General features: G+C 43.2%; 1 protein-coding gene across 1 annotated transcript; it reads right to left on the reverse strand.

Annotated features, from left to right (window-relative positions):
• Positions 1-231: 231 nt before the first annotated feature.
• Positions 232-20,473, reverse strand: LOC139403196 (NF-kappa-B essential modulator-like; the record flags this gene model as incomplete). The annotated part of the gene is made up of 8 exons (XM_071146912.1): positions 232-1,033; positions 2,867-2,940; positions 3,030-3,166; positions 7,457-7,591; positions 7,694-7,766; positions 12,305-12,457; positions 14,352-14,467; positions 20,429-20,473. Coding segments are annotated over 8 exons (918 nt in total), but the record flags the coding sequence as incomplete, so codon positions are not given.
• Between the last annotated feature and the right edge of the window lie 44 nt (positions 20,474-20,517).

Genomic DNA, 20,517 nt, shown 5'->3' on the forward strand with positions numbered 1-20,517 from the left:
GAATGGAAACTGAAATGTGGACTAACTAACTACAGGTCTATAACCTTTCACATAGCCTTAATATGAACTCCTGGAGAATTAAGGATTTCTTGCTGTAAAATTATACACCAAATGTACATTTTGACTCGGACTGGAGAAATCTCTCTTTCTTTCAGTATTTTGAGAGAATGCGCGGCTAGGGACCGTCTGTAAAGGTGCTGTCTTTATCAGCATCATAAAAGCTGACAGTTAAAATACGCATCCAAGCCGAACTGAAATCTGATCAGAAACATGTTTGGTTGTTTTAACAGCTTTTAATGTCCTTAAAACTGGTCAAACTGACTTCATTTGGAAATTTTGCACAGAAAATCGTTCATGTATTTTAGGGGGGGGGGGGGGGATTATTGCATTTTCTCCCCGGTCCCTAAACGCCGTTCCTGTGTGACAGAAGCAGAGATTTAAGAGAAAACAAACTTGACCGATATCAAGTAGATTGAAGCATTCATTGCATTGGTTTATGACATTCTGGTGAGTAAGTGGTTGTCTTCTAGGTTAACATAATGACAGAAGAGTAGCTGCATGTATCTAATTCAACATCAACCAACAAATAGCCTACACACTTTGGTAAGAAGCAGAAACATTAGTCCTATATAAAAAGGCCGGTCATAAAAAGAATCGTTATGCCAGCTTTGACTGTAGCCTTCAGCGTATTTTCTATATTAGCGGATAACGACCTCAGACTTTCTCTTTATCACATGTAGTCGGGCGGTTGGTGATGGGTGATTAGCAACTGCAGGCAGGTGTGGGTGAACAAACAGCTGACCCGCTCATCACTAGTGTGAGTGACTGTGTGTGTGTGTGTGTGTGTGTTACTGGATACAGTCCATGACATGTATCTGCAGTGTGTCCATGTCGGGGGCTTGGTACTGGCACTTTGGACAGCGGTAGTCAGGAAGCTCTTCAGCCCCGCCTCCAGAGACACCCCCTGCCACTCCTGCAGCCAATCCCACGCTGCGGAAGGAGGAAGGGGGAGGAACCGTGTTAAAGGCAACCCCTGGGAATGCAACAGAAAGAGAGAAAATAAGACAAAAAGGGGATGAAGTAACACACACACATACACACACACATACAGTACCCCCTACTAGGTTAGATATATATATACAGTTGAAGTCTGAAGCTTACCTTAGCCAAATACATTTAAACTCAGTTTCTCACAATTCCTGACATTTAATCCCAGTAAAAATTCCCTGTTTTAGGTCAGTTAGGATCACCACTTTATTTTAAGAATGTGAAATGTCAGAATAATAGTAGAGAGAATTATTTATTTCAGCTTTTATTTCTTTCATCACATTCCCAGTGGGTCTTAAGTTTACATACACTCAATTAGTATTTGGTAGCATTGCCTTCAAATTGTTTAACTTGGGTCAAACGTTTCGGGTAGACTTCCATAAGCTTCCCACAATAAGTTGGGTGAGTTTTGTCCGATTCCTCCTGACAGAGCTGGTGTAACTGAGTCAGGTTTGTAGGTCTCCTTACTCACACACATGCTTTTTCAGTTCTGCCCACAAATGTTCTATATGATTGAGGTCAGGGCTTTGTGATGGCCACTCCAATACCTTGACTTTGTTGTCCTTAAGCCATTTTGCCACAACTTTGGAAGGATGCTTGGGGTCATTGTCCATTTGGAAGACCCATTTGGGACCAAGCTTTAACTTCCTGACTGATGTCTTGAGATGTTGCTTCAATATATCCACATAATTTTCCTCCCTCATGATCCCATCTGTTTTGTTACGTGCACCAGTCCCTCCTGCAGCAAAGCACCCCCACAACATGATGCTGCCACCCCCGTGCTTCACGGTTGGGATGGTGTTCTTCGGCTTGCAAGTCTCCCCCTTTTTCCTCCAAACATAACGATGGTCATTATGGACAAACAGTTCTATTTTTGTTTCATCAGACCAGAGGACATTTGTCCAAAAAGTACGATCTTTGTCCCCTTGTGCAAACCGTAGTCTGGCTTTTTTATGGCGGTTTTGGAGCAGTGGCTTCTTCCTTGCTGAGCGGCCTTTCAGGTTATGTCGATATAGGACTCGTTTTACTGTGAATATAGATACTTTTGTACCTGTTTCCTCCAGCATCTTCACAAGGTCTTTTGCTGTTCTGGGATTGATTTGCACTTTTCGCACCAAAGTACATTCAGAACGCATCTCCTTCCTAAGCGGTATGACGGCTGCGAGGTCCCATGGTGTTTATACTTGCGTACTATTGTTTGTACAGATGAACGTGGTACCTTCAGGCGTTTGGAATTGCGCCCAAGGATGATCCAGACTTGTGGAGGTCTACAATTTTTTTTCTGAGGTCTTGGCTGATTTCTTTACATTTTCCCATGATGTCAAGCAAAGAGGCACCGAGTTTGAAGGTAGGCCTTGAAATACATCCACAGGTACACCTCCAATTGACTCAAATGACGTCAATTAGCCTATCAGAAGCTTCTAAAGCCATGACATAATTTTCTGGAATTTTCCAATCTGTTTAAAGGCACAGTCAACTTAGTGTATGTAAACTTCTGACCCACTGGAATTGTGATACAGTGAATTATAAGTGAACTAATCTGTCTGTAAATAATTGTTGTAAAAATGACTTGTGTCATGCACAAAGTAAATGTCCTAACCGACTTGTCAAAACTATAGTTTGTTAACAAGAAATTTGTGGAGTGGTTGAAAAACAAGTTTTAATGACTCCAACCCAAGTGTATGTAAACTTCCGACTTCGACTGCATACACACACACACATATATATATACACATAAACACACACACATATATACATATACATATGTGTGTGTGTACCTGGTTGGTTGGTTGGTTGGTTGGTGTGTGTGTGTGTGTACCTGGTTGTGGGGGGATGTTGGGTCGTGGTATGAAGTCCTCCAGGTGTCTCTGCTGCATCTCCTCCATACGAGCCCTTAAAAACAAACACGCACTACATTATATCAATCCCTAAATCCCATTCTAGTGTGCGTGTGTGTGTGTGTGTGTGTGTGTGTGTGTTACCGTGAGGTCCCCTCCTGTTTCAGACGCTCCATCTCAGCCAGTGCTTTGTTCAGATGGTCCTGAAGCTCCTCCTTCCTCTGGTTCAACTTCTCTCTGGCCTCCCGCTCCGCTAGGAAGTCTGCCTTGTAGATCTCAGCCTGACACACACACACACACACACACACACACACGCACACACACACACACTTTATTTCAATATACAAATATCATTCAAATGTCAAAAGGTCACAGATACACTACTGGTCAAAAGGTTTACAACACCTACTCATCAAGGGTTTTTCTTTATTTTGACTGTTTTCTACATTGTATAATAATAGTGAAGACATCAAAACTACGAAATAACACATATGGAATAATGTAGTAACCAAAAAGTGTTAAATCAAAATATATTTTATATGTGAGACTTCAAATAGCCACCCTTTGCCTTGATGACAGCTTTGCAAACTTGACATTTTCTCAACCAGCTTCACCTGGAATGCTTTTTCAACCATCTTGAAGGAGTTCCCACATATGCTGAGTACTTGTTGGCTGCTGCTCCTTCACTCTGTGGTCCAACTCATCTCAAACCATCTCAATTGGGTTGAGGTCAGGTGATTGTGGAGGCCAGGTTATCTGATGCAGCACTCCATCACTCTCCTTCTTGGTCAAATTGCTCTTACACAGCCTGGAGGTGTGTTGGGTCATTGTCCTGTTGAAAAACAAATTATGGTCCCACTAAGCCCAAACCAGATCAGATGGCGTATCGCTGCAGAATGCTGTGGTTGCCATGCTGATTAAGTGTGCCTTGAATTCTAAATAAATCAAAGTGTCACCAGCAAAGCACCCCCAAACCATCACCATAACACCTCCTCCTCCATGCTTCACGGTGGGAAATACACATGTGGAGATCATCCGTTCACCGTCACCGTGTCTCACAAAGACAGTGGTTGGAACCAAAAATCTCCAATTTGGACTATAGACCAAAAGACAGATCTCCACCGGTCTAATGTCCATTGCTCGTGTTTCTTGGTCCAAGCAAGTCTCTTCTTCTTATTGGTGTCCTTTAGTAGTGGTTTCTTTGCAGCAATTTGACCATGAAGGCCTGATTCACAACAGTCTCCTCTAAACAGTTGATGTTGAGAGGTGGCTGTTACTTGAAGTCTGTGAAGCATTTGGGCTGCAATTTGTGAGGCTGGTAACTCTGATGAACTGATCCTCTGCAGCAGAGGTAACTCTGGGTCTTCCTTTCCTGTGGTGGTCCTCATGAGAGACAGTTCCATCATAGCAGAGGTAACTCTGGGTCTTCCCTTCCTGTGGTGGTCCTCATGAGAGACAGTTCCATCATAGCAGAGGTAACTCTGGGTCTTCCCTTCCTGTGGTGGTCCTCATGAGAGACAGTTCCATCATAGCAGAGGTAACTCTGGGTCTTCCCTTCCTGTGGTGGTCCTCATGAGAGACAGTTCCATCATAGCAGAGGTAACTCTGGGTCTTCCTTTCCTGTGGTGGTCCTCGTGAGAGACAGTTAACTCTAATGAGCTTATCCTCTGCAGCAGAGGTAACTCTGGGTCTTCCCTTCCTGTGGTGGTCCTCATGAGAGACAGTTAACTCTAATGAGCTTATCCTCTGAGCAGAGGTAACTCTGGGTCTTCCCTTCCTGTGGTGGTCCTCATGAGAGACAGTTTCATCATAGCAGAGGTAACTCTGGGTCTTCCATTCCTGTGGAGGTCCTCATGAGAGACAGTTCCATCATAGCAGAGGTAACTCTGGGTCTTCCTTTCCTGTGGTGGTCCTCATGAGAGACAGTTAACTCTAATGAGCTTATCCTCTGAGCAGAGGTAACTCTGGGTCTTCCCTTCCTGTGGTGGTCCTCATGAGAGACAGTCATCATAGCAGAGGTAACTCTGGGTCTTCCATTCCTGTGGAGGTCCTCATGAGAGACAGTTCCATCATAGCAGAGGTAACTCTGGGTCTTCCTTTCCTGTGGTGGTCCTCATGAGAGACAGTTAACTCTAATGAGCTTATCCTCTGCAGCAGCAGAGGTAACTCTGGGTCTTCCTTTCCTGTGGTGGTCCTCATGAGAGACAGTTTCATCATAGTGCTTGATGGTTTTTGCGACTGTACTTGAAGAAACTTTCAAAGTTGTTGAAGTTTTCCGTATTGACTGATCTTCATGTCTTAAGGCTCCCCTGAATTTTTTCAACATTTTGTTAAAAATCACGCAACATTTCAACGTCCTGCTACTCATGCCAGGAATATAGTATATGCATATGATTAGTATGTGTGGATAGAAAACACTCTGAAGTTTCTAAAACTGGTTAAATAATGTCTGTGACTATAACAGAACGTGAACAGCAAGCGAAATTCCAATAAAAACCTGGTCACAAAAACAAAAAAAAAGTATTCATCCGCCAGTCTCTGAATTGTCTATCCCAAGAGAAAATAGATAACGGTCAGTTTACAGTTCCTACAGCTTCCACACGATGTCGCCAGTACTGGCATTTTCATTGGTTTAAATCCTTGGTGGAATGAGAAATAGGCCCTTCCTTTCATCCAGTAAACAGGAAGAGACTTATGGGAGAGAGACAAAGGACGATGATTTCAAGAGTAGCTGCTATTGAATACAGATCGCCCCGTGATCAATTTGATCGATTATTAACGTTTACAAATACCTAAAGTTGGGTTACAAAAGTAGTTTGAAGTGTTTTGTCAAAGATTATAGGCAACTTATTTAATTTTAAAAAATGACGTTGCGTTTTGGAACGGAGCTTTTCCATGGATCAGACGGGCTATATAAATGGACATTTTGGGTATACATGGACGGATTTAAATCGGGAAAAAGACCCAATTGTGATGTTTATGGGACATATAGGAGTGCCAACAGAGAAGCTCGTCAAAGGTAATGAATGTTTTATATTTTATTTCTGCGTTTTTGTGTAGCGTCGGCTACGCTAATTATTTTGTTTACGTCGCCTTCCGGTATTTCGGGGTGTTGCATGCTATCAGATAATAGCTTCTCATGCTTTCGCCAAAAAAGCATTTAAAAAATCTGACATGTTGGCTAGATTCACAACGAGTGTAGCTTTAATTCAGTACCCTGCATGTGTGTTTTAAGGAAAGGTTGGCTATTTAAAAAATATAAAATATAAAATCTATTTAGATTTTATTTCAACACTTTTTTGGTTACTACATGATTCCATATGTGTTATTTCATAGTTGTGATGTCTTCAGTATTATTCTACAATGTAGAAAATAGTACAAATAAAGAAAAACCCTTGAATGAGTAGGTGTTGTAAACCTTGTGACCGGTAGTCATGGATGCACAAAGCCCTTTGTTCTCCCGGTGGCAGATACAACTTCCATATCTGGGGGATTGTCCTCTAAAATAAGTAGGGGGCCACCTGATGAATACCAGAAGGGTGAATAAGTAGGGGGCCACCTGATGAATACCAGAAGGGTAAATAAGTAGGGGGCCACCTGATGAATACCAGAAGGGTAAATAAGTAGGGGGCCACCTGATGAATACCAGAAGGGTAAATAAGTAGGGGGCCACCTGATGAATACCAGAAGGGTAAATAAGTAGGGGGCCACCTGATGAATACCAGAAGGGTAAATAAGTAGGGGGCCACCTGATGAATACCAGAAGGGTAAATAAGTAGGGGGCCACCTGATGAATACCAGAAGGGTAAATAAGTAGGGGGCCACCTGATGAATACCAGAAGGGTAAATAAGTAGGGGGCCACCTGATGAATACCAGAAGGGTAAATAAGTAGGGGGCCACCTGATGAATACCAGAAGGGTAAATAAGTAGGGGGCCACCTGATGAATACCAGAAGGGTAAATAAGTAGGGGGCCACCTGATGAATACCAGAAGGGTAAATAAGTAGGGGGCCACCTGATGAATACCAGAAGGGTGAATAAGTAGGGGGCCACCTGATGAATACCAGAAGGGTAAATAAGTAGGGGGCCACCTGATGAATACCAGAAGGGTAAATAAGTAGGGGCCACCTGATGAATACCAGAAGGGTAAATAAGTAGGGGGCCACCTGATGAATACCAGAAGGGTAAATAAGTAGGGGGCCACCTGATGAATACCAGAAGGGTAAATAAGTAGGGGGCCACCTGATGAATACCAGAAGGGTAAATAAGTAGGGGCCACCTATTTCAGCCCTCCAGGACTGGAAGAGAATGGGGGGCTAGAGGTGAACAGGGGGCTAGAGGTGAACAGCCCTGGTCTAGTCTCATCTCCTGAATATAGGGGCAAATCCACTCATAGCGCAGGCTATTGCTTTCTCTTTAAAAGCCTCTGGCCCTCAGCCCCTAGCCAAAGCAACAGGGGTGAGTGTGTGTACCTGGGCAGTCAGAACAGGGGTGAGTGTGTGTACCTGGGCAGTGTGAACAGGGGTGAGTGTGTGTACCTGGGCAGTGTGAACAGGGGTGAGTGTGTGTACCTGGGCAGTCAGAACAGGAACGGTCTCTAGAGATCCTCTCTGTTGCTCCACCTCTTCCTTCAGCTTGTCAATCAGATCCTGTTTCAGAGCCAAAGCTCTCTCTGCCTCCTCCAGACGAACAACCATGTCTCCTCCCTACACACACACCTCAGTCATTAGTTTGGAGTCGTAGTCCTTAAACAGACAGGTACACACACACACACACACACACACACACACACACACACACACACACACCTCAGTCTTGAGTTTGGAGTCGTAGTCCTTAAACAGACAGGTGTAGGCGTGCTGCAGCTGGGCTAGCTTCCTCCTGGAAGAGAGGAGGAGGGTTATTCCAGTATTGGTGTGTGTTGACGTCAAGTCTGTCTCCACGGTGAGTGTGTGTGTACGTGTCATCAATAGTTATATAGTATTTAGATGATATTAAATCAATATTTGACGCCGATTGTTTTTCCATCTTCTTAAAAAGTGAGCCAACATGGAATCTTAGTATTGTGATAATATGGTATGGTGATAATATGGTATGATGAGGTCTCTCAGTATGGTGATAATATGGTATGGTGATAATATGGTATGGTGAGGTCTCTCAGTATGGTGATAATATGGTATGGTGATAGAATGGTATGGTGAGGTCTCTCAGTATGGTGATAATATGGTATGGTGATAATATGGTATGGTGATAATATGGTAGGGTGATAATATGGTATGGTGAGGTCTCTCAGTATGGTGATAATATGGTATGATGATAATATGGTATGATGAGGTCTCTCAGTATGGTGATAATATGGTATGGTGACAATATGGTATGGTGAGGTCTCTCAGTATGGTGATAATATGGTATGGTGAGGTCTCTCAGTATGGTGATAATATAGTATGGTGAGGTCTCTCAGTATGGTGATATGGTAGGGTGATAATATGGTATGGTCTCTCAGTATGGTGATAATATGGTATGGTGAGGTCTCTCAGTATGGTGATATGGTAGGGTGATAATATGGTAGGGTGATAATATGGTATGGTGATAATATGGTATGGTGATAATATGGTATGGTCTCTCAGTATGGTGATAATATGGTATGATGAGGTCTCTCAGTAAGGAGATAATATGGTATGGTCTCAGTATGGTGATAATATGGTATGGTGAGGTCTCTCAGTATGGTGATAATATGGTATGGTGATAATATGATATGGTGAGGTCTCTCAGTATGGTGATAATATGGTAAGGTGAGGTCTCTCAGTATGGTGATAATATGGTATGGTGATAATATGGTATGGTGATAATATGATATGGTGATAATATGGTATGGTCTCTCAGTATGGTGATAATATGGTAAGGTGAGGTCTCTCAGTATGGTGATAATATGGTATGGTGATAATATGGTATGGTGATAATATGATATGGTGATAATATGGTATGGTCTCTCAGTATGGTGATAATATGGTATGGTGAGGTCTCTCAGTATGGTGATAATATGGTATGGTGAGGTCTCTCAGTATGGTGATAATATGGTATGGTGAGGTCTCTCGGTATGGTGATAATATGGTATTGTGATAATATGGTATGGTGATAATATGGTATGGTCTCACAGTATGGTGATGGCGAGGTCTCTCAGTATGGTGATAATATGGTATGGTGATATGGTATGGTGAGGTCCCTCAGTATGGTGATAATATGGTATGGTGATAATATGGTATCTCAGTATGGTGATAATATGGTATAGTGAAGTCTCTCAGTATGGTGATAATAAGGTATGGTGATAATATGGTATGTTGATAATATGGTATGATGATAATATGGTATGGTGATAATATGGTATGGTGATAATATGGTATGGTGATAATATGGTATCTCAGTATGGTGATAATATGGTATAGTGAAGTCTCTCAGTATGGTGATAATAAGGTATGGTGATAATATGGTATGGTGAGGTCCCTCAGTATTGTGATAATATGGTATGGTGAGGTCTCTCTGTATGGTGATAATATGGTCTGGTGATAATATGGTATGGTGATAATATGGTAGGGTGATAATATGGTATGGTGAGGTCTCTCAGTATGGTGATAATATGGTATGGTGATAATATAGTATGGTGATAATATGGTATGGTGAGGTCCCTCAATATGGTGATAATATGGTATGATGATAATATGGTATGGTGAAAATATGGTATGGTCTCTCAGTATGGTGATAATATGGTACGATGAGGTCTCTCAGTATGGTGATAATTTGGTATGGTGATAAAATGGTATGGTGAGGTCTCTCTGTATGGTGATAATATGGTATGGTGAGGTGTCTCAGTATAGTGATAATATGGTATGGTGAGGTCCCTCAGTATGGTGATAATATGGTATGATGATAATATGGTATGGTGATAATATGGTATGGTGAGGTCCCTCAGTATGGTGATAATATGGTATGGTGAGGTCTCTCAGTATGATGATAATATGGTATGGTGATAATATGGTATGGTGAGGTCTCTCTGTATGGTGATAATATGGTCTGGTGAGGTGTCTCAGTATGGTGATAATATGGTATGGTGATAATATGGTATGGTCTCTCAGTATGGTGATAATATGGTATGATGACGTCTCTCTGTATGGTGATAAAATGGTCTGGTGAGGTCTCAGTATGGTGATAATATGGTAGGGTGATAATATGGTATGGTGAGGTCTCAGTATGGTGATAATATGGTATGGTGAGGTCTCTCTGTATGGTGATAATATGGTATGGTGAGGTCTCTCAGTATGGTGATAATATGGTATGGTGAGGTCTCTCAGTATGGTGATAATATGGTATGGTGATAATATAGTATGGTGATAATATGGTATGGTGAGGTCCCTCAGTATGGTGATAATATGGTATGGTGATGTCTCTCAGTATGGTGATAATATGGTATGATGATAATATGGTATGGTGATAATATGGTATGGTGAGGTGTCTCAGTTTGGTGATAATATGGTATGGTGAGGTCCCTCAGTATGGTGATAATATGGTATGATGATAATATGGTATGGTGATAATATGGTATGGTGATAATATGGTATGGTGAGGTCCCTCAGTATGGTGATAATATGGTATGGTGATGTCTCTCAGTATGGTGATAATATGGTATGATGATAATATGGTATGGTGATAATATGGTGATAATATGGTATGGTGATAATATGGTATGGTGAGGTCTCTCTGTATGGTGATAATATGGTCTGGTGAGGTGTCTCAGTATGATGATAATATGGTATGGTGATAATATGGTATGGTCTCTCAGTATGGTGATAATATGGTATGGTGAGGTCTCTCTGTATGGTGATAATATGGTCTGGTGAGGTGTCTCAGTATGGTGATAATATGGTATGGTGAGGTCTCAGGGTGGTGACAATATGGTATGGTGAGGTCTCTTAGTATGGTGATAATATGGTATGGTGATAATATGGTATGGTGATGTCTCTCAGTATGGTGATAATATGGTATGGTGATAATATGGTATGGTGATGTCTCTCAGTATGGTGATATGGTAGGGTGATAATATGGTATGGTGAGGTCTCTCAGTATAGTGATATGGTATGGTGATAATATGGTATGGTGATGTCTCTCAGTACGGTGATAATATGGTATGGTGATGTCTCTCAGTACGGTGATAATATGGTATGGTGATAATATGGTATGGTGATAATATGGTATGGTGATAATATATTATGGTGAGGTCTCTCAGTATGGTGAAAATATGGTATGATGATAATATGGTAGGGTGATAATATGGTATGGTGATGTCTCTCAGTATGGTGATATGGTAGGGTGATAATATGGTATGGTGATGTCTCTCAGTATGGTGATATGGTAGGGTGATAATATGGTATGGTGAGGTCTCTCAGTATAGTGATATGGTATGGTGATAATATGGTATGGTGATGTCTCTCAGTACGGTGATAATATGGTATGATGATGTCTCTCAGTACAGTGATAATATGGTATGGTGATAATATGGTATGGTGATAATATGGTATGGTGATGTCTCTCAGTATGGTGATAATATGGTATGGTGATAATATGGTATGGTGATAATATATTATGGTGAGGTCTCTCAGTATGGTGAAAATATGGTATGTTATTAATATGGTAGGGTGATAATATGGTATGGTGATGTCTCTCAGTATGGTGATATGGTAGGGTGATAATATGGTATGGTGATGTCTCTCCGTATGGTGATATGGTAGGGTGATAATATGGTAGGGTGATAGATAATATGGTATGGTGATGTCTCTCAGTATGCTGATATGGTAGGGTGATAATATGGTATGGTGAGGTCTCTCAGTATAGTGATATGGTATGGTGATAATATGTTATGGTGATAATATAGTATGGTGATGTCTCTCAGTACGGTGATAATATGGTATGGTGATATCTCTCAGTACGGTGATAATATGGTATGGTGATAATATGGTATGGTGATAATATGGTATGGTGATAATATGGTATGGTGATAATATGGTATGGTGAGGTCTCTCAGTACGGTGATAATATGGTATGGTGAGGTCTCTCAGTACGGTGATAATATGGTATGATGATAATATGGTATGGTGATGATATGGTATGGTGAGGTCCCTCAGTATGGTGATAATATGGTATGGCGAGGTCTCTCAGTATGGTGATAATATGGTATGGTGATAATATGGTATGGTGATGTCTCAGTATGGTGATAATATGGTCTCTCAGTATGGTGATAATATGGTATGGTGATACAATGGTATGGTGGAAATATGGAATGGTGAGGTCAGTCTCTAGGTTCTGTGTGTGTGTGTGTACACCTCTCTTCAGTAATAACCAGGCAGTCAGTCTCTAGGTTGTGTGTGTACCTCTCCTCAGTAATAACCAGGCGGTCAGTCTTCAGGGCGGTCTCTAGGTTGTGTGTCTGCAGCAGTAGTTTGTCTACCGTCACAGAGTGCTGCTTCCTCTGTTGTTCCATCTCTCTCTCTGATGCTGCCAACGCCTCCCGAGTACTGCTCAGCCTGCACACACATCATATTATAAACACAAACACTTGTGAAGGGTCACAGCCCTCTGACAGGACTTCCCTAGGCCACAACCCTTCCCTCTGACAAGACTCCCCCTAGGCCACACCCCTTCCCTCTGACAAGACTCCCCTTAGGCCACACCCCTTCCCTCTGACAAGACTCCCCTAGGCCACACCCCTTCCCTCTGACAGGACTCCCCCTAGGCCACACCCCTTCCCTCCACACCTGTTCCCACACCCTAATCACCTCTCGCTCTGTCCAGTTCAGTTCATGCTTTGTGAGGCCATGAGGCAGCCCTCTCCTTAAATTGTGAGTGATATGATGAAGGGCCTTTTGTTATACTTTTGGAGAAATCCTAAATAATCCTAAATAATATATGTGGCAGACCCCCACCTCAGCCGCCTAGTGGCAAACCCCCACCTCAGCCGCCTAGTGGCAAACCCCCACCTCAGCCGCCTAGTGGCAAACCCCCACCTCAGCCGCCTAGTGGCAAACCCCCACCTCAGCCGCCTAGTGGCAAACCCCCATCCTCAGCCGCCTAGTGGCAAACCCCCATCCTCAGCCGCCTAGTGGCAAACCCCCATCCTTAGCCGCCTAGTGGCAAACCCCCATCCTCAGCCGCCTAGTGGCAAACCCCCATCCTCAGCCGCCTAGTGGCAAACCCCCATCCTCAGCCGCCTAGTGGCAAACCCCCATCCTCAGCCGCCTAGTGGCAAACCCCCATCCTCAGCCGCCTAGTGGCAAACCCCCATCCTCAGCCGCCTAGTGGCAAACCCCCATCCTCAGCCGCCTAGTGGCAAACCCCCCTCCTCAGCCGCCTAGTGGCAAACCCCCATCCTCAGCCGCCTAGTGGCAAACCCCCACCTCAGCCGTCTAGTGGCAAACCCCCACCTCAGCCGTCTAGTGTTAAACCCATATTCCTGTTAATTAGATGCTACTACTTTGTCATGTCTGCACCTTTGTTGTGTTCTTAATGTGTTTCCCTTGTCTCCTGCCAGACCACCACATCCTTCCTAACCTAACGGCCTTACAAAACCTCCATTACAGTCCACGGTGGCAGTAACAGTCCTGAACCTAGCTTACAGTCCACGGTGGCAGTAACAGTCCTGAACCTAGCTTACAGTCCACGGTGGCAGTAACAGTCCTGAACCTAGCTTACAGTAACAGTCCTGAACCTAGCTTACAGTCCACGGTGGCAGTAACAGTCCTGAACCTAGCTTACAGTCCACGTGGCAGTAACAGTCCTGAACCCAGCTTACAGTCCACGGTGGCAGTAACAGTCCTGAACCTAGCTTACAGTCCACAGTGGCAGTAACAGTCCTGAACCTAGCTTACAGTTCACGGTGGCAGTAACAGTCCTGAACCTAGCTTACAGTCCACAGTGGCAGTAACAGTCCTGAACCTAGCTTACAGTCCACAGTGGCAGTAACAGTCCTGAACCTAGCTTACAGTCCACGGTGGCAGTAACAGTCCTGAACCTAGCTTACAGTCCACAGTGGCAGTAACAGTCCTGAACCTAGCTTACAGTCCACGGTGGCAGTAACAGTCCTGAACCTAGCTTACAGTCCACAGTGGCAGTAACAGTCCTGAACCTAGCTTACAGTCCACAGTGGCAGTAACAGTCCTGAACCTAGCTTACAGTCCACGGTGGCAGTAACAGTCCTGAACCTAGCTTACAGTCCACAGTGGCAGTAACAGTCCTGAACCTAGCTTACAGTCCACGGTGGCAGTAACAGTCTAAACAGGGGTTTGAGACCTGGATTGTCTGCATACTACAAGGTGTGAGCTCCCTGAGATGGCTGAAGCCTAGTTTAGAGCCCATGGTAACAGGGGTTACCCTAACCCTAGGCAATGTTCTGAGCGTTAACACACAAACATGTTATCATACTTGTCGTCCAGTATGTTGCGGTCCTGCTGACTCTGGTCCAGACAGCTCTGTCTCTCTCTCAGCTCACCCAGAAGAGACGTCACCTGAGCCTTCAGCGCCTCGCCATCCTTAGCCAGCTAAACAAACACCATAGACACAGCACACACACAGAGAGAGAGCTGTTAGACAGAGCGAGAGAGAGAGAGATAGAGAGAGAGAGAGAGAGAGAGAGAGAGAGAGAGCTGTTAGACAGAGAGAGAGAGAGAGCTGTTAGACAGAGAGAGAGAGAGAGCTGTTAGACAGAGAGAGAGAGAGAGCTGTTAGACAAAGAGAGAGCGAGCTGTTAGAGAGCGAGCTGTTAGAGAGAGCGAGAGAGAGCTGTTAGACACAGAGAGAGAGAGAGCTGTTAGACACAGAGAGAGAGAGAGAGAGAGAGAGAGAGAGAGAGAGAGCGAGAGAGAGAGCGAGAGAGAGAGCTGTTAGACACAGAGAGAGAGAGAGAGAGAGCGAGAGAGAGAGAGAGAGAGAGAGAGAGAGAGCGAGAGAGAGAGAGCGAGAGAGCGAGAGCTGTTAGACAAAGAGAGAGAGAGCTGGTAGACAGAGAGAGAGATAGAGAGAGAGCGAGAGCTGTTAGACAGAGAGAGAGAGAGAGAGAGAGAGAGCTGGTAGACAGAGAGAGAGAGAGAGATAGAGAGAGAGCGAGCGAGAGCGAGAGAAAGCTGTTAGACACAGAGAGAGAGAGAGAGAGAGAGCTGGTAGACAGAGAGAGATAGAGAGAGAGCGAGCGAGAGCGAGAGAGAGCTGTTAGACACAGAGAGAGAGAGAGCTGGTAGACAGAGAGAGAGATAGAGAGAGAGAGCTGTTAGACACAGAGAGAGAGTGTTGTTGGTTAGCGCATGCTCCGAGTACACGTCCTGGTAATCTGTCTGGGCCTTGTGAATATTGACCTGTTTAAAGGTCTTACTCACATCGGATACGAGAAGAGCATGATCACACAGTCGTCCGGAACAGCTGATGCTCTCATGCATGCTTCATTGTTGCTTGCCTCAAAGCGAGCATAGAAGTAATTTAGCTCATCTGCTACACTCAGCTCATGGCTGGGCTTCACTTTGTAATAGTTTGCAAGCCCTGCCATATCTGACGAGTGTCGGAGCCGGTAAAGTACGATTCAATCTTAGTCCTGTATTGATGCTTTTCCTGTTTGGTGGTTTGTCGGAGGGCGTAGTGAGATTTCTTGTAAACTTCTGGGTTAGAGTCCTGCTCCTTGAAAGCGGCAGCTCCACCCTTTAGCTCAGTGCGGCTGTTGTCTGTAATCCATGGCTTCTGGTTGGGGTATGTACGTTGTCATTGATGCACTTATTGATGATTGATCTGGTGTACTCCTCAATGACATCGGATGAATCCCGCAACATATTCCAGCCTTTGCTAGCAAAACAGTCCTGTAGTGTAGCATCTGCGTCATCTGACCACTTCCGTATTGAGTGAGTCATTGGTACTTCCTGCTTTAGTTTTGCTTGTAAACAGGAATCAGGAGGATAGAATTTTGGTCAGATTTTCCAAATGGAGGGCGAAGGAGAGCTTTGTACATGTCTCTGTTGCACATGTAACATTCTGGTAGAAATTAGGTTAAACGGATTTTAGTTTTCCTGCATTAAAGTCCCCGGCCACTAGGAGCGCCGCCTCTGGATGAGCATTATCCTGTTTAGCCGTATACTTCTCATCGAGTGTGGTCTTAGTGGCATCATCGGTTTGTGGTGGTAAATAAGACAGCTATGAAGGCTTTTGACGAAGGCCGTGAGGCCGATACGTAAGCTTATTAACTTCTCTAGGGTAGGGGGCAGCATTGGGAATTTTGGATGAAAAGCGTGCCCAAATTAAACTGCCTGGTACTCAGCCATAAAAGCTAGAATATGCATATTATTAGTACATGTGGATGGAAAACACTGAAGTTTCTAAAACTGTTTGAATGATGTCTGTGAATATAACAGAACTCATATGGCAGGAAAAAACCTGTGAAAAAAATCCAACCAGGAAGTGGGAAATCTGAGGTTTGTAGTTTTTCAACTCATTGCCTATCGAATACACAGTGGGGTCATATTGCACTTCCTAAGGCTTCCACTAGATGTCAACAGTCTTTAGATCCTTGTTTGATGCTTCTACTGTGAAGGAGGGGGGAATGAGGGCTCTTTGAGTCAGTGGTCTGGCAGAGTGCCATGAGCTCAGTCTCACGCGCTCCCGTGAGAGTTAGCTGCGTTCCATTGCAATTCTACAGACAAAGAAATTCTCCAGTTGGAACATTAATGAAGATTTATGTTAAACACATCCTAAAGATGGATTCTATACATCGTTTGACATGTTTCTACGGACTGTAATGGAACTTTTTGACTTTGTCGTCTGCATCTAGTGATCGCGCCTCATGAATTTTGATTACTGGGCTAAACACACGAACAAAAAGGAGGTATTTGGACATAAATGATGGACATTATCGAACAAAACAAACATTTATTGTGGAACTGGGATTACTGGGAGTGCATTCTGATGAAGATCATCAAAGGTAAGTGAATATTTATAATGCCATTTCTGACTTCTGTTGACTACACAACATGGCGGATATCTGTTTGGGTTGTTTTGGTCTCTGAGTGCATGGTGATTATTGCATGGTGTGCTTTTTCCGTAAAGTTTTTTTAAAATCTGACACAGCGGTTGTATTAAGGAGAAGTGCATCTAAAATTCCATGCATAACACTTGTATCTTTTAGCAATGTTCATTATGAGTATTTCTGTAAATTGATGTGGTTCTCTGCAATATCACCGCATGTTTTGGAACTACTGAACGTAAGACGCCAATGTAAACTCAGATTTTTTGGATCTAAATATGAACTTCACCGAACAAAACATACATGTATTGTGTAACATGAAGTCCTATGAGAGTCATCTGATGAAGATCATAAAAGGTTAGTGATTCATTTTATCTCTATTTCTGCTTTTTGTGACGCCTCTCTTTGGCTGGAAAAATGGCAGTGTTTTTCTGTGACTTGGTGCAGACCTAACATGATCGTTTGCTGTGCTTTCGTTGTAAAGCGTTTTTGAAATCAGTCACTGCAGCTGGATTTACAACAAGTGTATCTTTAAAATGGTGCAAGTATGTTTTGAGGAATTTTAAATTATGGGATTTCTGTTGTTTTGAATTTGGCACCCTGCAGTTTCACTGGCCGTTGACGAGGTGGGACGCTAGCGCACCCTAGAGAGGTTAAAGATCAGTGAGACTATCAAGAGAAGTGTGCGGTTTCCTTCATCTTGTTCAACTGTTACCATGGCACCTGCAAAAAAAGATTGCTCAGATGTGCGAGTGCCTTTTGAATTTTGAAATAAGACAGCTATGAAAAATATAGATGAAACCTCACTTGATAAATAGTGTGGTCTACAGCTTATCATGAAATACTAATATTAGATTTTGTGCACCAGCTGTTATTGACAAACAGACACAGACCACCACCCCTCGTCGTACCAGAGGCAGCTGTATGTTATCCATGTCGTCATTCAGCCACAGACTCTGGGAATCATAAGATATTAGTTTTTAATGTCACGTTGGTAGGAGAGTCTCGAACGGAGCTCATCCAGTTTATTCTCCAATGATTGCACGGCCAATAGAACGGATGGTAGAGGCAGGTTACCCACTCGCTTACGAATTCTCACAAGGCACCCGGACCTGCGTTCCCTCCTTTCTTCATGCGAATGACAGGGATTTGGTCTGGTCTCAGCGGTAAATCGTTCACATCCGACTCGTTAAAGATGAAATATTCTTCCAGTACGAGGTGAGTAATCTCTGTTCTGATGTCCTGAAGTTATTTTCGGTCATAAGAGACGGTCGCAGAAACATTATGTACAAAATAAGTTAAAAAAATTATCCTCCTGCGCCATTTGTGGCGAGTGCGGTGTGTGTGTGGTGAGTGTTTGTGGATAGGGCGGTGTGTGTGTGGTGAGTGCAGTGTGTGTGTGGTGAGTGCAGTGTGTGTGTGGTGTGAGTGTTTGTGGATAGGGCTGTGTGTGTGTCGTGAGTGCAGGGTAGTGTGTGTATAGTGTAGTGTATAGTGTAGTATAGTGTGTAGTGTATAGTATAGTGTGTAGTAGTGTGTAGTATAGTGTGTAGTATAGTGTGTAGTGTAGTGCAGTGTAGTATAGTGTAGTATAGTGTATAGTGTGTAGTGTATAATGTAGTGTAGTATAGTATAGTGTGTAGTATAGTGTGTAGTATAGTGTAGTGCAGTGCAGTATAGTGTGTAGTGTATAGTGTAGTGTATAGTGTAGTATAGTGTAGTGTGTAGTATAGTGTGTAGTGTGTAGTATACAGTGCCTTGCGAAAGTATTCGGCCCCCTTGAACTTTGCGACCTTTTGCCACATTTCAGGCTTCAAACATAAAGATATAAAACTGTATTTTTTTGTGAAGAATCAACAACAAGTGGGACACAATCATGAAGTGGAACGACATTTATTGGATATTTCAAACTTTTTAACAAATCAAAAACTGAAAAATTGGGCGTGCAAAATTATTCAGCCCCCTTAAGTTAATACTTTGTAGCGCCACCTTTTGCTGCGATTACAGCTGTAAGTCGCTTGGGGTATGTCTCTATCAGTTTTGCACATCGAGAGACTGAAATGTTTTCCCATTCCTCCTTGCAAAACAGCTCGAGCTCAGTGAGGTTGGATGGAGAGCATTTGTGAACAGCAGTTTTCAGTTCTTTCCACAGATTCTCGATTGGATTCAGGTCTGGACTTTGACTTGGCCATTCTAACACCTGGATATGTTTATTTTTGAACCATTCCATTGTAGATTTTGCTTTATGTTTTGGATCATTGTCTTGTTGGAAGACAAATCTCCGTCCCAGTCTCAGGTCTTTTGCAGACTCCATCAGGTTTTCTTCCAGAATGGTCCTGTATTTGGCTCCATCCATCTTCCCATCAATTTTAACCATCTTCCCTGTCCCTGCTGAAGAAATGCAGGCCCAAACCATGATGCTGCCACCACCATGTTTGACAGTGGGGATGGTGTGTTCAGCTGTGTTGCTTTTACGCCAAACATAACGTTTTGCATCGTTGCCAAAAAGTTCAATTTTGGTTTCATCTGACCAGAGCACCTTCTTCCACATGTTTGGTGTGTCTCCCAGGTGGCTTGTGGCAAACTTTAAACGACACTTTTTATGGATATCTTTAAGAAATGGCTTTCTTCTTGCCACTCTTCCATAAAGGCCAGATTTGTGCAATATACGACTGATTGTTGTCCTATGGACAGAGTCTCCCACCTCAGCTGTAGATCTCTGCAGTTCATCCAGAGTGATCATGGGCCTCTTGGCTGCATCTTCTCCTTGTATGAGCTGAAAGTTTAGAGGGACGGCCAGGTCTTGGTAGATTTGCAGTGGTCTGATACTCCTTCCATTTCAATATTATCGCTTGCACAGTGCTCCTTGGGATGTTTAAAGCTTGGGAAATCTTTTTGTATCCAAATCTGGCTTTAAACTTCTTCACAACAGTATCTCGGACCTGCCTGGTGTGTTCCTTGTTCTTCATGATGCTCTCTGCGCTTTTAACGGACCTCTGAGACTTTCACAGTGCAGGTGCATTTATACAGAGACTTGATTACACACAGGTGGATTGTATTTATCATCACTAGTCATTTAGGTCAACATTGGATCATTCAGAGATCCTCACTGAACTTCTGGAGAGAGTTTGCTGCACTGAAAGTAAAGGGGCTGAATAATTTTGCACGCCCAATTTGTCAGTTTTTGATTTGTTAAAAAAGTTTGAAATATCCAATAAATGTCGTTCCACTTCATGATTGTGTCCCACTTGTTGTTGATTCTTCACAAAAAAATACAGTTTTATATCTTTATGTTTGAAGCCTGAAATGTGGCAAAAGGTCGCAAAGTTCAAGGGGGCCGAATACTTTCGCAAGGCACTCTAGCATATAGTGTAGTGTATTGTGTGTAGTGTATAGTGTGAAGTATAGTGTGTAGTGTGTAGTATAGTGTAGTGTGTAGTATAGTGTGTAGTGTAGTATAGTGTGTAGTATAGTGTAGTGTATAGTGTGTGTGTGTGTGTACCTGGGTACAGTCCTTGTCCTTCTGTTTAAGCAGCACTTCAGTTCTGTCTCTCTAGTGTAGTGTAGTGTATAGTGTGTAGTGTGTGTGTA

The sequence above is a fragment of the Oncorhynchus clarkii genome, unplaced genomic scaffold (genome assembly GCF_045791955.1).
Source record: "Oncorhynchus clarkii lewisi isolate Uvic-CL-2024 unplaced genomic scaffold, UVic_Ocla_1.0 unplaced_contig_12414_pilon_pilon, whole genome shotgun sequence".
Taxonomy (NCBI): Eukaryota; Metazoa; Chordata; class Actinopteri; order Salmoniformes; family Salmonidae; genus Oncorhynchus; species Oncorhynchus clarkii.